This window comes from Podarcis cretensis (assembly GCF_951804945.1).
Source record: "Podarcis cretensis genome assembly, chromosome: 8".
NCBI lineage: Eukaryota > Metazoa > Chordata > Lepidosauria > Squamata > Lacertidae > Podarcis > Podarcis cretensis.
In genome coordinates this window covers 87,001,397-87,022,107 of record NC_137177.1, presented here as the reverse complement: position 1 = coordinate 87,022,107, position 20,711 = coordinate 87,001,397, and the positions used below count along the sequence as shown (strand labels likewise).

The window sequence follows — 20,711 nt, the reverse complement described above, 5'->3', positions numbered from 1 at the left end:
TCACCTGAAAAATGAGGTTCCTGAGTTTCATTCCAACCCCCTGGCCTTGTTTACTTGCAAGCCGGGATCTGAACAAGGCAAGCCTTCTCTCCAAAGCTATCCCAGGTGTGATGAAGGGTTGTCTCCCCACCTTCGCCTGCCAAAGGAGCTGTTGACTTTATCTTCTTTGCAACAGAAGGAAGGGTAGCTTGCGAAAGAGGGAGGGAGCGGGCGCTCAATGTGGGGGGGGGGGGGCTTGGAAAGGAAGTGAGCATCTGCCTGCTGGTTTGGAAGTGATAAAGACATGCGAGGGATGCTTCTGTCGTGTTGGTTTCATGGTCCAGAAGCCACAAGGATTTGCAAGTCGTTTCGCTGCCAGGTGTCACAGCCACCAAAGACCCCCTAATACCCTTCACCATGCTTGCTTCTCTCATCTGTGAATATCCTGTGGTTTCGTTTGGGGACGTGGTTTCCAAATATGTCCGCTAGCCTTGGCTGACTTGCATGCCAGCCAGAGAACATAACCGAAGTACAGAAGATGAGCCTGCCCATCTCCTCCAGAATCCTGTTTTCACAGTGGCCAGCCGGAGGCTCCATGGGAAAGCCCACAAGCAGGGCATGAGCCCATGAGTCTCCTCACCTCCTGTGGCTTCCAGCAACTGGTATTCATAGAATTATAGAAGATTTGGAAGGGGACCCTGAGGACCTCACCTGGAGTACTGTGTCCAGTTCTGGGCACCACAGTTCAAGAAGGACACTGACAAACTGGAACGTGTCCAGAGGAGGGCAACCAAAATGGTCAAAGGCCTGGAAACGATGCCTTATGAGGAACGGCTAAGGGAACTGGGCATGTTTAGCCTGGAGAAGAGGAGGTTAAGGGGTGATATGATAGCGATGTTCAAATATATAAAAGGATGTCACATAGAGGAGGGAGAAAGGTTGTTTTCTGCTGCTCCAGAGAAGCGGACACGGAGCAATGGTTCCAAACTACAAGAAAGAAGATTCCACCTAAACATTAGGAAGAACTTCCTGACAGTAAGAGCTGTTCGACAGTGGAATTTGCTGCCAAGGAGTGTGGTGGAGTCTCCTTCTTTGGAGGTCTTTAAGCAGAGGCTTGACAACCATATGTCAGGAGTGCTCTGATGATTCTATGATTCTATGATTCTATGATTCTATGACCTTCTCGGTAGTGGCGCCCACCCTGTGGAATGCCCTCCCATCAGATGTCAAAAAAAATAAACAACTATCTGACTTTTAGAAGACATCTGAAGGCAGCCCTGTTTAGGGAAGTTTTTCATAGAATCATAGAATCATAGAGTTGGAAGAGACCACAAGGGCCATCGAGTCCAACCCCCTGCCAAGCAGGAAACACCATGTTTCCTTTTAATGTTCGGTGTTTTATTGTGGTTTTAATATTCTGCTGGGAGCTGCCCAGGGTGGCAGGGGAAACCCAGCCAGATAGGCGGGGTATAAAGAATAAAAAATTATTTATCCATGAATATATATAATATACAGTGGTACCTCGGGTTACATACGCTTCAGGTTACATACGCTTCAGGTTACAGACTCCGCTAACCCAGAAATAGTACCTCGGGTTAAGAACTTTGCTTCAGGATGAGAACAGAAATTGTGCGGCAGCAGCGGGAGGCCCCATTAGCTAAAGTGGTGCTTCAGGTTAAGAACAGTTTCAGGTTAAGAACGGACATCCAAAATGAATTAAGTACTTAACCTGAGGTACCACTGTATAATCCAGTATAATCCATCTCTCTCTCTCTCTCTCTCTCTCTCTCCGTTAAATTTTATCCACACAGCCGAAATAGCAGAACAGAACTTCCTGAGACTAACACATAAAAACAAAGCCAAGGCTGGCACTGAATGATACATTCACAAGAAAAAAACGACAGACTGGTTATCTGTATGTGTGCAATAAGATACAGACGGGTAAGTAGGGAGTACCATCATAAGAAATGAGAGACCAAGAAGTACTCCCTGTTGCGTGTTCTGAAGGGCTACCAGCTAGGCAAAGCTCAGGGGGAAATTTGAGAGGAACTCCTTGTTTTCAAGGCCACAGATGTGATGGAGGCTTGCTCCGCTGCATTCATTGCAAGCTAAGGCAGGTGTGGGGGACTCCCTGGTCCTGAATGGGGTAACTGTGCCCCTGAAGGACCAGGTGCGCAGCCTGGGAGTCATTTTGGACTCACAGCTGTCCATGGATGCACAGGTCAATTCTGTGTCCAGGGCAGCTGTTTACCAGCTCCATCTGGTACGTAGGCTGAGACCCTATCTGCCTGCGGACTGTCTCGCCAGAGTGGTGCATGCTCTGGTTATCTCCCGCTTGGACTACTGCAATGCACTCTATGTGGTGCTACCTTTGAAGGTGACCCAGAAACTACAACTAATCCAGAATGCGGCAGCTAGACTGGTGATTGGGAGCGGCCGCGAGACCACATAGCACTGGTCTTGAAAGACCTACATTGGCTCCCAGTACATTTACGAGCACAATTCAAAGTGTTGGTGCTGACCTTTAAAGCCCTAAACGGCATTGGTCCAGTATATATGAAGGAGCATCTCCACTCCAATCGTTCTACCCAGACACTGAGGTCCAGCGCCAAGGGCCTTCTGGCGGTTCCCTCACTGCGAGAAGCCAAGTTACAGGGAACCAGGCAGAGGGCCTTCTCGGTAGTGGCGCCCGCCCTGTGGAACGCCCTCCCACCAGATGTCAAAGAGAACAACAACTACGAGACTTTCAGAAGACATCTGAAGGCAGCCCTGGTTAGGGAAGCTTTTAATGTTTGATGTATTACAGTATTTTATTGTTGTTGTTTTTTTGAAGCCACCCAGAGTGGCTGGGGAAACCCAGCCAGATGGGTGGGGTATAAATAAATTATTATTATTATTATTATTATTATTATTATTATTATTATTATTATGCACTTCAGCCTGCAAACCTTTAGCCCGGAGCCACTCTGGGTTGTCTCTTAGCATCCGTCCCTAGCCTGAGAACTCTTGCACTTCCACCCACCCAACCTGGTTCAGGGCATCAGGGCACAGTGTGCCATAATAAACCGCTGGCTCCAAGTGCAGTTGATGGGTGGAGGCTCAAAGCCAGGGGCTGGGGGCCCCATAGGCACCTCCTGGACCTGCCCACCTGTTTACTGACACATCCTATGACCACACAAAATGCACAGAGAACCCGGGAGGCAGGGAGGCGTTGGGGGTCTTGAATCTGACATGCATGTGATGTGTGCATGCATCATCACGACACTCACTTTTGGGGCCCACCCACAACTGTCATGCAGCCCCTGGGGTGCTTGTAAGGAGGCAATGCACCCCACAGGCTTTTAGAAGGGGGGTTTCCACCCCTTTGGTAAATTGACTGCTTTGCAATTTCCCAAATCTTTTTTAAAAAACGGGTGTCATGTTGGTTCCTTTCCAGATCTCTGGTACAGGGGCGTGTTACCTATTTTTGTTAGAAGGTCGGCAACTTCCCATTTGACTTCTTTAATAACTCTTGGAGGGATACCATTTGAACCCAGGTCAATTAGCTCTACAATTTCTGCTGGCTTGGCCTCACTTCGCCCTTCATTTACGAAGGTGCTCTACTTTCTCTGAGCCTTAATGGAACTCCCTCTATCCTCATATTTTTCGCTCTATAAGATGCACTTTCTTCCTCCTAAAAAGTAAGGGGACATGTGTGTGCATCTTATGGAGCGAATGCAGGTTGCCAGAACAGCCAGAAGCCAGAAGAGCGCTCCCTCTTGCTGTTCTAGTTTCTGGCTTAGCCGCGCGAAGGCCCGTCAGTCCACTCTCCCTCCTTAGGGAAAAGCCCCCAAGAGCTGCAAACACGCTCCCCACGCTCTTTAAAGGGAGTGCGGCTCTTGCAGGCTTTTCCCCAAGGAGGGAGAAGGGCAGCCTGTCACTGATGGGCTGTCCTTCTCCCACCTTGTAGAAAAGTCCGCGAGAACCGCACTCCCTTTAAAGAGCATGCGGCTCTTGGCTGGCTTTTGCGGGAGGTGGGGGAAGGGACAAAGGGCACAGCCTCTTCCGGGCAGGAAGTGCCTTCATCCCGCTGTCCGGGAGCAGCTTTGCGCGGCTATCCCAGAAGCCAGAACAGCAAGAGGTGTTAAGTTGTGGGTGAACATATTAGACGACACAGCGATTCTTCAAACAGCTCTTGTTTATTCACAGGCCAGGACAGAACTGAACTGAAGGGTTCAGTCAGCCTTCTTATATAGAGCTCCAGTAAAATGTAACTATAACAACTTTCTAAAACTATCCAATCACTGAACGTCACTTTCGATCCCTTATTTGCATAACTATCTACAGTATCCCCCTGCTGGCCCAGGGTGAGAATTTCAGTACATAACAACAGGCTATCCCAGAAGCCAGATCCCTCTTGCTGTTCTGGCTTCTGGGATTCAGAATATTTTTTTCTTGTTTTCCTCCTCCAAAAACTAGGTGCGTCTTATCGTCTGGTGCGTCTTATAGAGCGAAAAATACGGTGCTTGCTCCTTGCCCTTTTCGAGGCTAGAAATAATGTCCAGCAGTTTCCTTTCACCTATATGTGGCTGCGTTTCATAGAATCATAGAATTGTAGAGCTGGAAGGAACCACAAGGGGCATTTAGTGCAACCCCCCTGAAATGCAGGAATCACAGATGAAGAATCCCTGACAGGTGACCATCCAACGTCTACTAAAAACCTCCGAGGAAAGAGAATCTGCCACCCTCCAATTAGTTCATTCCACTGTCAAACAGCTCTTGCTGCCAGGCAGTTATTCCTAATGCTTAGTCGTAATCTACTTTCTTGCCACCTGAATCCATTGGTTTGGGTCCTGCCCTCAGAAGCAGCAGAAAACAAGCTTGATCCGTCTTCTGTGCGATCTTTTCTTCTTTCCTTTCTTCCTTGACATTTATCTCCCACCTTTCCAGGAGAGAATCAACCCCAAGGTGACTTACGAATAAAAATGTAAATTGCAGCCACATTTTTTAAGCATTGCGGAGGCCTGACAGATGCAGCTGCGGTTGGGTTTGGAAGTGTCTGGCAGGGAGAAGCTGGCCAGAGGAAGTGAGACCTACCGAAAGAGTGATGGACCAGCTGGGGAGGATAGCTGCTCACCTCCCTTCCTTGTTTCCGAAATGGCATTAGCCAGCACACTGCATTCGAACTTCATATATGTATATTCCCTGATATATCACTTAATAAAACTTTATGGACCTGAGATAAGGAATCTACATTGAACAGATATACTCAGGTTGAAATATGGCCCAATTAAGTCTGTAACAGGGCTGCCTTTACTTTGAACCTCCTCCAAGTGAAATGAAACCTTTGCCTGGGAGATAAATCAGGCAGGCAGGCAGGAGGGGAACCCAATGTGCAAGGAGCAGGGCTGCAGAATGAGTGAAGACGTCTGCCTGCAGGTAAGTGGGAAGGGAAGAGCCTTCAGGAAAAGGCAAATGAACTGAGAAAGAATCTACCCTCTTTCTAATACAGGACAAATGAGCATGTATTATTTAGCCATTTCCATTAAGGGAGCCTTAATCAATCAATAAGGGACACGGGTGGCGGTGTGGGTTAAACCACAGAGTCTAGGGCTTGCCAATCAGAAGGTCGGTGGTTCGAATCCCCGCGATGGGGTGAGCTCCCATTGCTCGGTCCCTGCTCCTGCCAACCTAGCAGTTCGAAAGCACGTCAAAGTGCAAGTAGATAAATAGGTACTGCTCCGGTGGGAAGGTAAACGGTGTTTCCGTGCGCTGCTCTGGTTCGCCAGAAGTGGCTTAGTCATGCTGGCCACATGACCCGGAAGCTGTACACCGGCTCCCTCGGCCAATAAAGCGAGATGAGCACCACAACCCCAGAGTCGGCCACGACTGGACCTAATGGTCAGGGGTACCTTTACCTTTAATCAATCAATGTTCCTGAGTGTGTGCTAACCCTGCAGGGGTTTTGGGTCACAGACAGTCCTGTGTACAAAAACGGCCCTCATGGCACCCATGTTAGAAGGAAGGGTCCTACAGTAAACCCACCCCCCCAACACCCACCCCTCAATTATCTCACTTTGTGGGGTCGGGTGCTATCAAAAATGGATTTCAAACAAAGGAAACATGGCATAACTGGCTATGTTCTTCTACCACACAGCTGGAGGCAGTGATGCTGTTGGAAACCACAAGACGGGAGAGGGCTCTTGTGCGCGAATCCTGCTCGTGGCTTTTCCACTGGGGCATCTGTGAGGACAGCATGCTGGATTAAAAGGGCCATTGGTTTATGGTTACCAGACGTCCCCGTTTCCCAGGGCCAGTCCCCAGATTTACACATCTGTCCCCGGACAAAATCCGTCCCCGGATTTCATTTAATGTCCCCGGATGTATATTTTAAGTGTATTTATTAGTAGGGAATGAATGTTGCGTGATTGGTTCAACAGCACAAGACACATCATATGGGGACTACTGATGAGGCAAAATGGCGGATGCCCCGGCAGCGAGCAGCTCCTGGAGCCAGCCAGAGCCAACTGCACTACCAGGCTGGCTCCAGGCTGCTGAGACTGCTGCCGCCGCCGACACTACCAAGGGGGAATTGGGAACACCTGCCATATCAACTGGGGGAACAGCTCCCCCCCCCCCCGTGACCCAAATTGAGCCAGGAGCGAGAGCATCCGGCCACCCAGCTGACTGCCCAGCGGCGCTCTGGGGCCGACGCAGTGAGAAAGAGGAGAGGAGAAGGAAGAGAGAGGGGGGGGAGAGGGGAAGGAGGAACCTAAGACCAAGGCGCTTTCGAGAATGTATAACTTGCTGCTTAAATGGAACACCCAGGATGAGATAGTCAAACCAGCCATGATAAAATGGGCTCAGGATATTGGGTACAACATTATGTTAGAAGACTGGGAAAGGTTATGGACCACTGGAATGAAATTCACGGCATGTAATGCCCTGAAGGAAAATATTATGAAAATGATATATAGGTGGTACATGACCCCAGTCAAACTTGCAAAAATATATCATCGGTCTGATAATAAATGTTGGAAATGTAAGGAGGCTGAAGGGACATTCTTTCATCTTTGGTGGACTTGTCCAAAAGTGAAGGCCTTCTGGGAAATGATCTATAATGAGTTAAAAAAGGTGTTTAGGTACACCTTCCCTAAGAAACCAGAGGCCTTCCTCCTGGGCATTGTGGACCAAAAGGTGTTAAAGAAGGATAGAACTTTTTTTATGTATGCAACTACAGCAGCAAGAATACTCATTGCAAAATATTGGAAGATACAAGACCTTCCCACGCTGGAAGAGTGGCAGACGCAGTTGATGGACTATATGGAACTGGCTGAAATGACTGGCAGAATCCGAGATCTGGGAGAAGAGACAATGGAAGAGGACTGGAAGAAATTTAAGGACTATTTACAAAAACATTATAAGTTGTATGAATGTTAAGAATCTGCATGACTTGGAAATTTTAGCTCCTGCAATTAGATTAGGAAAGTAGAAAGTTAAGTTATAAGTAAGAAAAAGTTGAAATTTAAAGTTATTTTATGTATTATCTTAAGGTATAAATATTTGACAAAAGGTACTTTAAATTTAGAAGTAAAACACTCTGAAAGATATAAATAAGATACGAAACAAGGTAATAATTTGCTGATATGTTTATTGTAAAGAACGCAGGGTGAGGGAGATGTGGGGAAGTCCAGTTAGTAACCTAAAAATGTATTTTGAAAGTTGGATTGTTTTTCTTTCTTTCTTTTTTCTGGTTTGTCCTTCTTTTTCTTTTCTGTAAACTGAAAATGTAATAAAAAATTTAATTTTAAAAAAAAAAAGAGGGGAGCCCTGACCTTGCCACGCCACTGAGGACGAGAGGTAGGAGAGTACCGGGAGAGCAAGGACATATGGCTGAGCCCAGGCCCGACCCAAGCCTACTCCGTGGTGGCTAGCACGCCAAGAGAGCAGGCCAGGGCCCAGAGGAAGGCCGTGCAACAGAGAAGACCACAAAAGAGAATATATTACTTCTTAATTTTTCAAAAAATAACAGTTTTTTTCCTCTTTTCAAAAACAAAAAAAGTGTCCCCGGATTCTTTGAAAAAAATCTGGTAACCCTACATGATTGGCTAGATCCAGCAGGTTATTACCCTATGGCTCTTATTAAAGGTAAAGGTAAAAGAACCCCTGACCATTAGGTCCAGTCGTGGCCGACTCCGGGTTTGCGGCGCTCATCTCGCTTTACTGGCCGAGGGAGCCGGCGTACAGCTTCCGGGTCATGTGGCCAGCATGACTAAGTCACTTCTGGTGAACCAGAGCAGCGCGCGGAAACGCCGTTTCCCTTCCCGCCGGAGCGATACCTATTTATCTACTTGCACTTTGACGTGCTTTTGAACTGCTAGGTTGGCAGGAGCAGTGACCAAGCAAAGGGAGCTCACCCCATTGCAGGGATTCGAATCGCCGACCTACTGATCGGCAAGTCCTAGGCTTTGTGGTTTAACCCACAACGCCACCCGCTGCTCTTATTAGGGACAATCTAATTGCGTTCCACCATAATCTAATTATGGTGCTGGAGGAGACTCTTGAGAGTCCCATGGACTGCAAGAAGATCAAACCTCTCCATTCTGAAGGAAATCAGCCCTGAGTGCTCACTGGAAGGACAGATTGTGAAGCTGAGGCTCCAGTACTTTGGCCACCTCATGAGAAGAGAAGACTCCCTGGAGAAGACCCTGATGTTGGGAAAGATGGAGGGCACAAGGAGAAGGGGGCGACAGAGGACGAGATGGTTGGATAGTGTTTTCGAGGTTACCAGCATGAGTCTGACCAAGCTGCGGGGGGCAGTGGAGGACAGGAGTGCCTGGCGTTCTCTGGTCCATGGGGTCACGAAGAGTCGGACACGACTAAACGACTAAACAACAACAACAATTGCGTTCCAGAAAGATCTAGGTCTCTTCCACAGGAGGCTTCTCGGGCTCTGCAATGCAAGCCTTCTCGCTGGCTGGCGGCTGCACTGCCATCCCGAGGCCTGCTGATCTGATCTCACCTGGCTGCCAGATGGAGCCTTTCCCTGCTTCTCCTGCAGCGGAGAGGGGCTGGCATCAGGTGGCTTCTGGCTCCCTGCTCTTCCTTTGAAAAGACAAGCAATTACTGGCTCTGCATCCGTTCCTTCGCATGTTGAAAGCAGGCTGATGTGGAGTGCGGTAGCAGGTGACTGGATAATGGGACACATTTAAGCTGATTGCCTCTGGAGATAAATGCTGTCACTGCTTAGACTGCTCCTTAGTTAAGCCCCTAATGGAAGAAGTGGGAAGAGGCAGCATCTACCCCCTTCCACCTCCAAGCATTCTTTTGAAAAGGATCTACTTCCCTCAAGATTCTCATTTCAGATTAGCGGTGTGGTTGTTCAGCAAGGAAGCTCTAATTCCCGGCCTTTCAGAGCCACCGTTTGATATTCAAACCTCACTTTTGATTGTGCCTCAATAGCTGCTGCTGCCTCCGTGTCCTTGAGGATGGCTCTATTAAACGGAGGAGCTGTTTTTCTCCTGATCCCGCGACGAGTCCTCGGCACCCGAGCGACAGTGACTCACGGGCATCAGGCACCCGAGCAAGCTGCAAAGGTGCCTCTTCCTCTGAGCCCATGGGAGAAGGACTGGGCCAAAAAGATGGAATGCAGGCCAGTCTAATACAGTCATATCTCTTGTTACGTTAGCTTCAGGTTACATCTTTCAGGTTGCATCCCATGGCGACCCGGAAGCACAGGAAAGGGTTACTTCTGGGTTTTGCCGCTTGCGCATGCGCAGATGCGCAAAATGATGTCACGCGCATGCGCAGAAACGGCGAGTCGCGTCCCGTGTATGCGCAGATGTGCAGACACATGTTACGTTCTCTTCAGGTTGCGAACGGGGCTCCGGAACGGATCCCCTTTGCATCCAGAGGTACCACTGTACTGAATACTGACGCTGACAGCAGTTTGAGGCTGCTGGGCTATCGTTTTGGAGGAAAGTGAGGGACAAAGCATAGAAGCAGAAAGGGAGCCTCTAAACTGGACCCAAACTAACAAAATATACTTCAATAGGGACAAATGTAAGGTTCTACATGTAGGCAGAAAAAACAGCTGCACCAGTATAAGATGGGAGGCACCTGGCATGCCAGCAGTATATGTGAGAAAGACAGAGCCGGATTTAGGTGTGATGAGGCCCTAAGCTACTGAAGGTAAGGGGGCCCTTTATATGTCCAGCTGTCCTTTGTCAACAACAAATTGTTGCTGGTTTTTTGTGTTGAATATATGCTATATGGTAATTTATGGACCTAATAGGTATCTAAAGCCATTTGCACACGTTGCCATGCAAACCATCCATGCAGAATGTAGGCACCCTATATATAGAAAGGAGCAAACCAGTGATATTTTAGGGAACAGGCTAGTAGGTGGGGCCCATGGCTTACATCATAGGAGCCTACACAACACAAAACACCGTTGCTATATGTAGGTTTTATTTTATTTGTTTTTTATCTTATATTTTGAAAATGTACGTCCAGTTTTCTTTTCTTTAATTTTTTTTGGGGGCCCCCAAAAGAGTGGGGCCCTAAGCTATAGCTTGTTTAGCTTATACGTAAATCTGGCACTGGAGAAGGATCTAGAGATCTTAGCCAACCACAAGCTTAACTTGAGTCAACAGAGTGATGCAGCAGTGAAGAAAGCTAAAGCAATTCTAGGTTGCATCAAAAGAAATCTGGTGTCCTGATCCATGGAAGTTATCGCACTGTTTTATTCTGCCTTGGTCAGATGCCACCTTTGTGTCCAGTTCTGGGCGCCACAATTTGAGAAGTGTATTGACAAGCTGGAGGGAGCCAGCTAGTTTTCTGCTGTTCCAGAGGGAAACAAGTTAAGGACAATTATGGGCGGGGGGGGGGGGGTTGCACCCAGGCCTCCTGCTGACAATCTCGTAAACTGAGCATTCATCTGTTCTGCTTGCACAGAGCTGACAAGGAGGTGAGGCAATAAAAAATCATAGAATTGTAGAGTTGGAAGGGACCTTTAGCATGGTGTAGTGGTTGAGAGCGGTGGACTTGTAATCTGGTGAACCAGGTTCGATTCCCCGTTCCTCCACATGCAGCTGCTGGGTGACCTTGGGCTAGTCACACTTCTCTGAAGTGTCTCAGCCCCACTCACCTCACAGAGTGTTTGTTGTGGGGTAGGAAGGGAAAGGAGAATGTTAGCCGCTTTGAGATTCCTTCGGTTAGTGATAAAGCGGGATATCTAATCCAAACTCTCCTTCTTCTTCATCTAGTCCAACACTGCAATAGGAATCACAGCTTAAGAAAACAATCTTGCTCCATCTGTCAAGGGTGCAGCCCTTCAGATATTTGAAGATGGCGATCCTTTCACCTCTCAATCTTTTCCTCTCCAGACTAAACATACTCAGCTCATTCAACCATTCATCAGAATTCTTAGTTTCCAGACTAAGGAGGCTGCCCTCCTCTGCACACCTTCCAGCTTGTCAATAGCCTTCTTAAACTGTGGTGCCCAGAATTGGACACAGGATTCCAGGGACTCAGCTACATTGGCAAAGGAAAACCGTTTTACAGTATATGTGTTGTATATGCATTATAACACTGCGACACCAGATGGCACTGTAGAGTTCGGTTTTGCGAACCCGGTTTCTCATACAAAGTTTACAAGGTGTTTAACTGAAACACCACTTTGATGTGTCTAGATCGAGCCCAGGTGTGGTCTGACCAAGGCAGAATAGGGTGGGACTATGACTTCCCTTAATCTAGACACTGTTGTTGTTTAGTCGTTTAGTCGTGTCCAACTCTTCATGACCCCATGGACCAGAGCACGCCAGGCACTCCTTGTCAGACCAAGGCACACCAGGCACTCCTTCGACCAAGCGACACCTCCAGTCGAGTCCTCCGATGTGATTAACGACCTGAGCCTTTGATGAGGCTCCAGGCACATTCCCCCATTACGCAAAGTAACCAGCACGCAGGGAAAGACGAGAAATATGAGCTACATTGCAAAGAGTTTTATTTCTAACTACGCAGACAGAAAAGAAACATCCTCTCTCTGTGAAAGCAGAGAGCCAACTGGATACAAAGAAACAGGAAAACAGTAATATCAACATCCGTCTCCCGTCTCCCGTGAGACTTCCAACAGTCTGGAATCCCTGGAATGTAAACAGAGTCCTGTGACTCCAAGCACTGCACCAGTGGCACAAACAGAAACCTAACATTCCTGTCTTCCACAGCCTAGACACTAGACTTCTGTTAATGCTGCCTAGAATTGTATTTGCCTTTTTTTCATTCTGATTTGTTATACAGCAATGAGCCTCTGCCCTGCATTCATCCTGATTTCCTCGTCTCTTTCCGTTCATCAGTTGTTTATCCCACATTTATGAGTGCTTTGCAATGCACTTTCCCAGCAGCAAAAAGTCTTTTTTTTTTTTTAGTGGATTTGCCGTGCCAGAGTGCCGTGATCTGCTTTCATTGTGCAAGCCTAAATGTTGGGATAGGATTGAATCCCTCCTGCCAAACCTGGAGACTCTGAAGGCAGCCCCATAACAGCCCAGAGGCATCCCTCTCTCTTTGGCCATTTGCTGCTGCAGCAGCTGATAGTTTTCCTTCTCTTGGGACTCCTCAAATCTCTCTGCCAGGACATCGGAGGGCTGGCCAGGCTTCTCCTGCTATGAGGCTCTTGGGTTGGAAAGCTGCAGGCAGGCATTCTCCACTCAGACTCCCATGGAAGGAAGAGATGCTCATCCCAGTTGTCTCTTCTAGCTCAGCTGCAGCTACCAGGAATCTTAAGAACATAAGAACCTAAGATTGGTGGTCATCACTGCCTCCTATGGGAGGGCAAGGTAAAGGTAAAGGGACCCCTGACCATTAGGTCCAGTCGCAAACAACTCTGGGGTTGCGGTGCTCATCTCGCTTTACTGGCCGAGGGAGCCAATGTTTGTCTGCTTCTGCAGACAGTTTTTCTAGGTAATGTGGCCAGCATGACTAAGCCGCTTCTGGCGAACCAGAGCAGCGCATGGAAACACCATTTACCTTCCTGCCGGAGTGGTACCTATTTATCTACTTGCACTTTCATGTGCTTTCGAACTGCTAGGTTTGCAGGAGCAGGGACCGAGCAATGGGAGCTCACCCTGTCGCAGGGATTCAAACCGCCGACCTTCCGATCGGCAAGCTCAGTGGTTTAGACCACAGCGCCAACCACATCTCTATGGGGGGTAGTTCCACAGTTTAAGCTGCACAAAGTGTGTATTTTGGCTGCTGTAAACCCTCCAACATTCAGCTTCATTCCATGAGTTCTAGTGTTATGAGAGAGAGAGAAAACATTTTCTTTCTCCACACCAGGCATAATTTTATCAACTTGTATCATGCCACCACCTCCTCACCTTTTCTCGCAGCTAAAAAGTCCCAAACACCCCAGGCTTTCTTCCTAGGGGCGTCGCTGCATTCCCTCGATCATTTTGGGCACTGCCACCAACATCCTGATTGGCTATTCCAGCCCAGCAACATCTATCAGTAGTCTTGCTTCAAAAGTCACCTTAATGGCTCCCACATTGCTTAAACAATTACCTTATCGTAACATTTCCCCCTACTGCTCCGCGGCATATTAATGATGACGACAATGGTGTGGCTTTCACAATTGAATTCAGAGCCTTTAATGGGTCCGTTCCCTCCACAGGCAGATGGGAGTTGGTGCCATTTACGGCTGCACTTTTGCGGGAAATGCTTCATTTTTGCAGAAAGGAAAAAAGAGAGAAAAAAATTGAAAGAAAATGGCCCATGTCATCTAGAAATGTTAGCGGAGTAATCACAAAGCACAGCAAAATGAAACACTAAACCAGCCCATAAAATGTTAGGGCTTCATCACCATAACTAATGAAAATATATGATTGACTCATAAAAAGCTTTTGGAAAGGGCCTTGTGCAATGACCGTTGTTTTATTAACGCTTATTAAATGGCTGTAATTGTTGGAAATGGCAGTTTTCCTGCTTTCCTCCTGGCTCCCTCTGAGCGGCTGTGCTCCTGTTGGGAATTTGTGCAGAAGGTGATTCTGACAGATGCCAAACAGCTGAGGACGCTCTGCTCACAGGCAGTTATTGATTGGTGCCTGCCTCTGTTTCCCCAGCGCACCAAATTACATGGACAAAAGGCAGGATGAGGCAGCAGAATTATTATTTTATCACAACAACAACATACATTTATTTCCAACATAACAAGTATAATAACAGATGCCAAATAAAATAAAAGTAGAAAGGGATATCTAGAACTAAACAGAGAGTAACAAATTTCCATACCAAAACCAAACAAATTACCGTATTTTTCACTCTATAAGACACACCAGACCACAAGACGCACCTAGTTTTTGGAGGAGGAAAACAAGAAAAAAAATATTCTGAATCTCAGAAGTCAGAACAGCAAGAGGGATCGCTGCACAGTGAATGCAGCAATCCCTCTTGCTGTTCTGGCTTCTGGGATAGCTGCGCAGCCTGCATTTGCTCCATAAGACGCACACACATTCCCCCTGACTTTTTAGGAGGGAAAAAGTGAGTCTTATAGAGCAAAAAATACAGTAATTAATCTCACAAGGTTCCAAATAACACAAGGTACAGTGGTACCTTGGTTCCCGAATGGCTTAGTTGTTGAACAAATCGACTCCCGAATGCCTGGAAGTAAGTGTTCTGGTTGGCGAATGTTTTTCAGAAGCCTAGCGTCCAATGCGGCTTACGCGGCTTCTGATTGAGCGCAGGAAGCTCCTGCCGCCAATCGGAAGCCGCACCTTGGTTTTCAAATGGTTTCGGGAGTCGAACAGACTCCAGGAATGGATTAAGTTCGAGAACCAAGGTACATTATAATATTGATGATGATATTATTCTGTCATTTGCCTTCTCTGGTTCTTACCACATATGTAAGCTTAACCATGCAGAAGATGTCTCAGATATTAATTATCCTTTTTCTCATGGATCGTGCTCTCATTCCCCCACCCACATAGAATCTTAGAGTTGGAAGGGACCCCAAGGAGTCATCTAGTCAACCCCCTTGCAATACAGGATTCACAGCTAAAGAATCCCAGGCAGGTGGCTGCCTGACCTGTTTGAAAACCTCCAAATAAAGAGAGTCCACCACCTCTTGCGGGAGTCAAACAGCTCTTACTTCTTTTCCTGATGTTTAGTCGGAATCTCGAACCAATGGCTTCAAGTTACTGAGGAGACTTCACCCCTCCCATATCCAAAAATCTCCTGACGAGTCTGCTGATTCTCCAGAGAGGAGGAGCAGTGTTCTGCTTTCTACTTATTCAGCTCCAGCACCAAGTCAGTCAGTCAGTCAGTGTGTCGGAGAGAGAGAGAGAGACTGAGTGTTAGAGATCGTGTGTAGAGATAAGGTTGCTGCTAAGAGCAGCTGCAGACACTCAGTGCAGCATTCATTTATGCTTAGACCTATTTAGCTCTGTATATAGTTTTGTATTATAGCTGTAGTTATAGAATAAAAGAAGATATTCTACAGAGCTGCTCTCCGAGTTGTTTATACACTGCCAGACTCTGCTATACTCTGCTGTGCGACGACTGTATTGTGGAAGTGAATCCGGTGCTCACAGCTCTAAGCTGTGAGTCCACAGCACTTTGACCAGATGGTCTCTGGAAGTGCTACCCAGCTCGCCTAGCCCAGTCGGGTTTGAAGTGCATGAGTCCAGTTGGTGACACTGGCTCAAGGGCGATGCTGACAGTTACAAGGAAGGAGACTCCGACTAAACATCTGAGGATTGGAGCCAGCTGACAGTAGGATGTACTCCTTCGGTTAGGTGGAACTCTCCTTTCTTTGAGGTTTTAAGCGATGGTTACCAGACATCCCCGTTTCCCGGGGACAGTTCCCTGATTTACAAATCTGTCCCCGGACAAAATCCATCCCCAGAATGTCCCCGGATTTCATTTAATATCCCCGGATTTATATTTTAAGTGTTGTAGATTTATTAGTAGAGAATTAATGTTGCGTGATTGGTTCAACGGCACAAGACACATCATATGGGGACTTCTATCGAGGCAAAATGGTGGGCGCCAGGGCAGCGAGCAGCTCCTGAAGCCAGCCAGAGCCAACTGCGCTACCAGGCTGGCTCCGGGCCGCTGAGACTGCTGCTGCCACTGCCACTGCCGAGGGGGAACCAGGGACGCCTGCCACGTTAACTGGGGGAACCGCTGACCCCCCTCCCACAACCCATATCGAGCTGGGAGCAAGAGCGCCTGGGCACCCGGCCAACTGCCCAGTGGCGCTCCAGGGCTAGGAAAACCCCTGGAGCTGCCGCAGTGAGAAGGAGGAGAGGAGAAGGAGAAGGAAGAGAGAGGAAGAGGAAGGAGAAAAAAGAGGGGAGCCCTGACCTTGCTGTGCCGCTGCTGCTGAGGAGGAGAGGTAGGAGAGCAGTGGGAGGGCAAGGACATGTGGTCGTGCCCAGGACCGACCCAAGCCTACTCCACGGCAGCTAACGCTCCAAAAGAGCAGGCTGAGGCCCAGAGGAAGGCCGTGTGACAGAGGAGACCACAAAAGAGAAGATATTACATCTTTATTTTTTAAAAAAAAAAATCTTTTTTTAAAAAAGTGTCCCCAGATTCTTTGAAAAAAATCTTATTTTAAGCAAAGGTCAGATTCTTTACCTGTGAATCATGCATTGCAGGGGTTTGGGCCTGATGACTCTTGGACTCCCTTCCAACTCTACAATTTTATGATTCTATAGATGCTGCTGTTGTACCGAGTCAGGGGATTGAACTACAGTGGTACCTCGCAAGACGAATGCCTCGAAAGACGAAAAACTCGCAAAACGAAAGAGTTTTTCGTTTTTTGAGTTGCTTCGCAAGACGGATTTCCCTAGGGGCTTGCTTCGCAAGACGAAAACGTCTTGCAAGTTTGTTTCCTTTGTCTTAAAACCGTGCATTCACTTCGAGGAGCAACTCATAGCACGCGGTGTGGTAGCCTCTTTTGAGGTTTTTGAAGACTTTGGTGATTTTTGAAGCTTTTCCAAAGTCCGTGCTTCGCAAGACGAAAAAATCGCAAGACGAAAAAACTCACGGAACGAATTAATTTCGTCTTGCAAGGCACCACTGTAGATGACTTTCAAGTCCTGCTCAACTCCGTGTTCCTATCATTCTAAAGCAGAGCATCTCAAGGCTCAATGCTGGATCTTCTGGTAGAGTATTTGATGGACTTAGGAGGAGGAGGAGGAGAACCGCAGCAGGGTCCACCTGGTGCTGCTGTGATGGCAGCTTCCCCACCAGTCTCTTTGTCCTACTTGCACGTTCCTGGGCATCTGAGCCCCGTATTTTCATGCTGCTTTGTGGCTTGTTTCCCTTCCATCTGTGGCGCACCAAAAATAATAGGGCTCCCACAATGCACCAGGACACGGAGGCAGGTGACAGGCTGCATGTCATTTGACGTTCACTTTCATTATTTTAATTGCTGCTGTACAAATTTTTCCATTCAACCGGGCCTGATTACACAGGGGGAGCAATCATCAACTCCGAAATTCGGTGTTATTGAACATGTTGTTTCGGTGACACACAAAGGCATGGCAGAGATGTGATTAAGACAAGCATTAGTTACTTCTGAAAAGCGAGCAGTAGATTTAGGAGCAATGAGGATTAATTTGGGATAATTTGCAACTTCTGAGTCATGGCAGAAGCAACGACCGATTTGTCTTGGGGCTTTTAAAATTAGCCTTTCAGACCAAGTAAGAAACCTCTTCTGTGGCAGGCAGGAGGGCGGGCGGGCACGTGTGTGTGTGTGTGTGTGTGTGTGTGTGTGTGTGCGTGTGTCCCTCACAAATGGCAGAGTTCGCTTGGGAATATTTTGAGAAGCAACAACTGAAAGGAAAAAACGAGGGGGAGAGCAATGGTTCACTTGACTTCTGTTGCAGTCACTGTGTTCTCCCTCCCCTCCACCCCCTCCCAGGCTCCCAGGGAGACTTTTTTGACACATTGTCCCATAACGGCATTTTGGCTTGCAATATCCTTTCTGGCGGGGACGCGTGTGGTGCTGTGGGTTAAACCACAGAGCCTAGGACTTGCCGATCCGAAGGTTGGCGGTTCGAATCCCTGCGATGGGGTGAGCTCCCATTGCTCAGTCCCTGCTCCTGCCAACCTAGCAGTTTGATAGCACATCAAAGTAGATAGATAGGTACCATTCTGACGGGAAGGTAAACGGCGTTTCCATGCGCTGCTCCGGTTCGCCAGAAGCAGCTTAGTCATGCTGGCCACATGACCCAGAAGCTGTACGCCGGCTCCCTCGGCCAGTAAAGCGAGATGAGCGTCGCAACCCCAGAGTCGTCCGCGACTGGACTTAACGGTCAGGGATCCCTTTACCTTTACCTTTATCCTTTCTGGCAGGCCTTTGGTCAGCTGCATGTTTGAGCTGATTTAATGGCCTTTGCCTGGATCCCTCCTCTCTTGCTGTTCCTTGACTGTATTATCTGCTGCTTTCTGTCTGCATTTGCCTGTGGGATTTCAATCTCAGCCAACACCTCAGATTCTACCCAGGCGCAGTACAGACTTCATCTTGTTGGACAGCTCCCTGCATTGGCCCAGTGCCTGAAGAGCTGTCCAGAATTTGAGGCTCTCCATTCAAGGCTGGTGTTGCTGTCCTCTGAGATCTCTCCCCGCCCCCTGCTCCCCACTGAACCCCATAAAAAGAACCTGTTAGATCAGGCCGATCTAACATCAAGTCCAGCATCCTCTCAGTGGCCAACCACATGGCCAACTGGGAAACTTCTCTCTCGACTAAGGACACCCCAAATGCTGCAACTGTTTTTTGACTTTTCCCATCTCTCCCAGCAGCTTTATGCTGTTCCAGAGGGTAGGACTGAACCAATGGATTCAAATGACAAGGAAGGAGGTTCGGACTAAACATTACAAGGAACTTTCTGAGGGTTGGACCTGCTCAACCGTGGAAGCGACTCCCTTGGAAAGGAGTGGCCTCTCGTTCATAGCAGGTTTTAAACAGAGGCTGAATGGCCATCTGCCAGGGATTCTTTAGCTGTGATTCCCGTATTGCAGGGGTTGGGCTAGATGACCCTCTGATTCTGTGCTGGTCCGGTGGGTTACCTGAGAGGCGAGGTCTAAGTCCAGTCCATGGTCAAAGGTGCAACGTGGAGGCAGTCCGTAGTAGCTGAAGCTGGGTGCAGGGCAGGGAGTCGGGTGAAGTCAGGAACAGGCTTGCAAGCAGGGAACCAGGACGGGTCAGAAGCTCAGGCAGGAAAGCAGGCCAGGGTTCAGGCAGAAACTGGCACCCAACAATAGGGCGGCCCCTGGCCTGGAGGTGAGCACTCCTCCTGCGGGAACTTAGTTCCCTCCACCTTTCTGCCCTGAGCCTCTGCAGCTCAGGAGAGGCTGGAGGGTTACTGGACCCAAAGGCAACCTCAGCTTCCTCTGACGGGGCTGAGAGTGGAGCACCTGCAGGCAATGGGTCCTCCTTCACCTCAGGAGCCAGAGCAGACTCAGCTGATGCCTGCACCTGAGGACCCAGCACAGGTGAGGACCCTTCAGGCTCATGCCCCAGCCCCGGCTGGTTCTGGAGGCAGGGAATCCTGTGCAGGCTGGGATCTCTCAGGTTCAGCATCTGAGTCCGAATCCCAGGCCATCACAGAGTCCCTCCCAACTCAGCAACACCATAATTCAACAGCCCTGCTGTTGGCAACTCAAGCCTTTTCTTGCTGGTGCTCCACTCTTCAACTACTTTCCTAGACAGTTGGGGGATGAGTCCTTGAGGGAACAGAGCAGTTTCTCTTGGCAAACTGCCCAGACCTACCCAGACAGCAGGCTGCTGACTGGAGGCAGCTCAACACATTGATGTATGGCTGTGTCTTCTTAAACAGAGGATCCATATTCTTAAACTTAAGTTGCCATGACGCTGGGACATTATGAACGCTCCAAACCAATTAAATCTTACAAACAAACCAATCTTTGGTGGTGCAGCACATCAGGCTTGGTGTGCCTGCGAAATTAGACACCCATTGTTGTCCCCCTGGATTCTGCAGGCTGCTTTGCATGCATTGTAATTCACCCTGTCTTGTTACCCGCCGGGCCCTTTTCCTCCTGGTTGCTCAAGGACAAAGCACACATGCAGTGCTGTACCCCAGGGAGACCCCTGGGTTGCCCAGGGAACTCCAGCTGGAGATGTGCTGTTTTCATAATGGGCTGTTGTCATGAATAGTATGAATGTTAGGCCCAAAAGAAGATGGAGAATTCGCAAGGCATGATATGCTGGCAAGCGAAGTGAGAAACTAGTTTTATCAAAGAGGCATGTATGACTGTGGTGTTGTCTTAGGCTGTTGTTTTGTTGTTTAGTTGTTTAGTCGTGTCTGACTCTTCGTGACCCCCTGGACCAGAGCACGCCAGGCACTCCTGTCTTCCACTGCCTCCCGCAGTTTGGTCAAACTCATGCTGGTAGCTTCGAGAACACTGTCCAACCATCTCGTCCTCTGTCGTCCCCTTCTCCTTGTGCCCTCCATCTTTCCCAACATCAGGATCTTTTCCAGGGAGTCTTTCCAGAGAGGTGGCCAAAGTATTGGAGCCCCAACTTCAGGATCTGTCCTTCCAGTGAGCACTCAGGGCTCAGCACTCAGAATGGATAGGTTTGATCTTCTTGCAGTCCATGGGACTCTCATGGGAGTCTCCTCCAGCACCATAATTCAAAAGCATTAATTCTTCAGCGATCAGCGTTCTCTGTGGTCCAGCTCTCACTTCCATATATCACTACTGGGAAAACCATAGCTTTAGCTATACAG

The 20,711-nt window shown here is 48.3% G+C and overlaps 1 protein-coding gene across 1 annotated transcript in view; it reads left to right on the top strand.

Annotated features, from left to right (window-relative positions):
- Positions 1-19,179, top strand: part of GFRA2 (GDNF family receptor alpha 2) — a 432,056-nt gene extending 412,877 nt beyond the window's left edge. The window contains exon 8 of the mRNA XM_079987537.1: positions 19,042-19,179. Coding sequence (XP_079843663.1) covers positions 19,042-19,047 — 6 coding nt within the window. The 3' untranslated portion in view covers positions 19,048-19,179. The remainder of the gene's footprint in view (positions 1-19,041) is intronic.
- Positions 19,180-20,711: the final 1,532 nt, after the last annotated feature.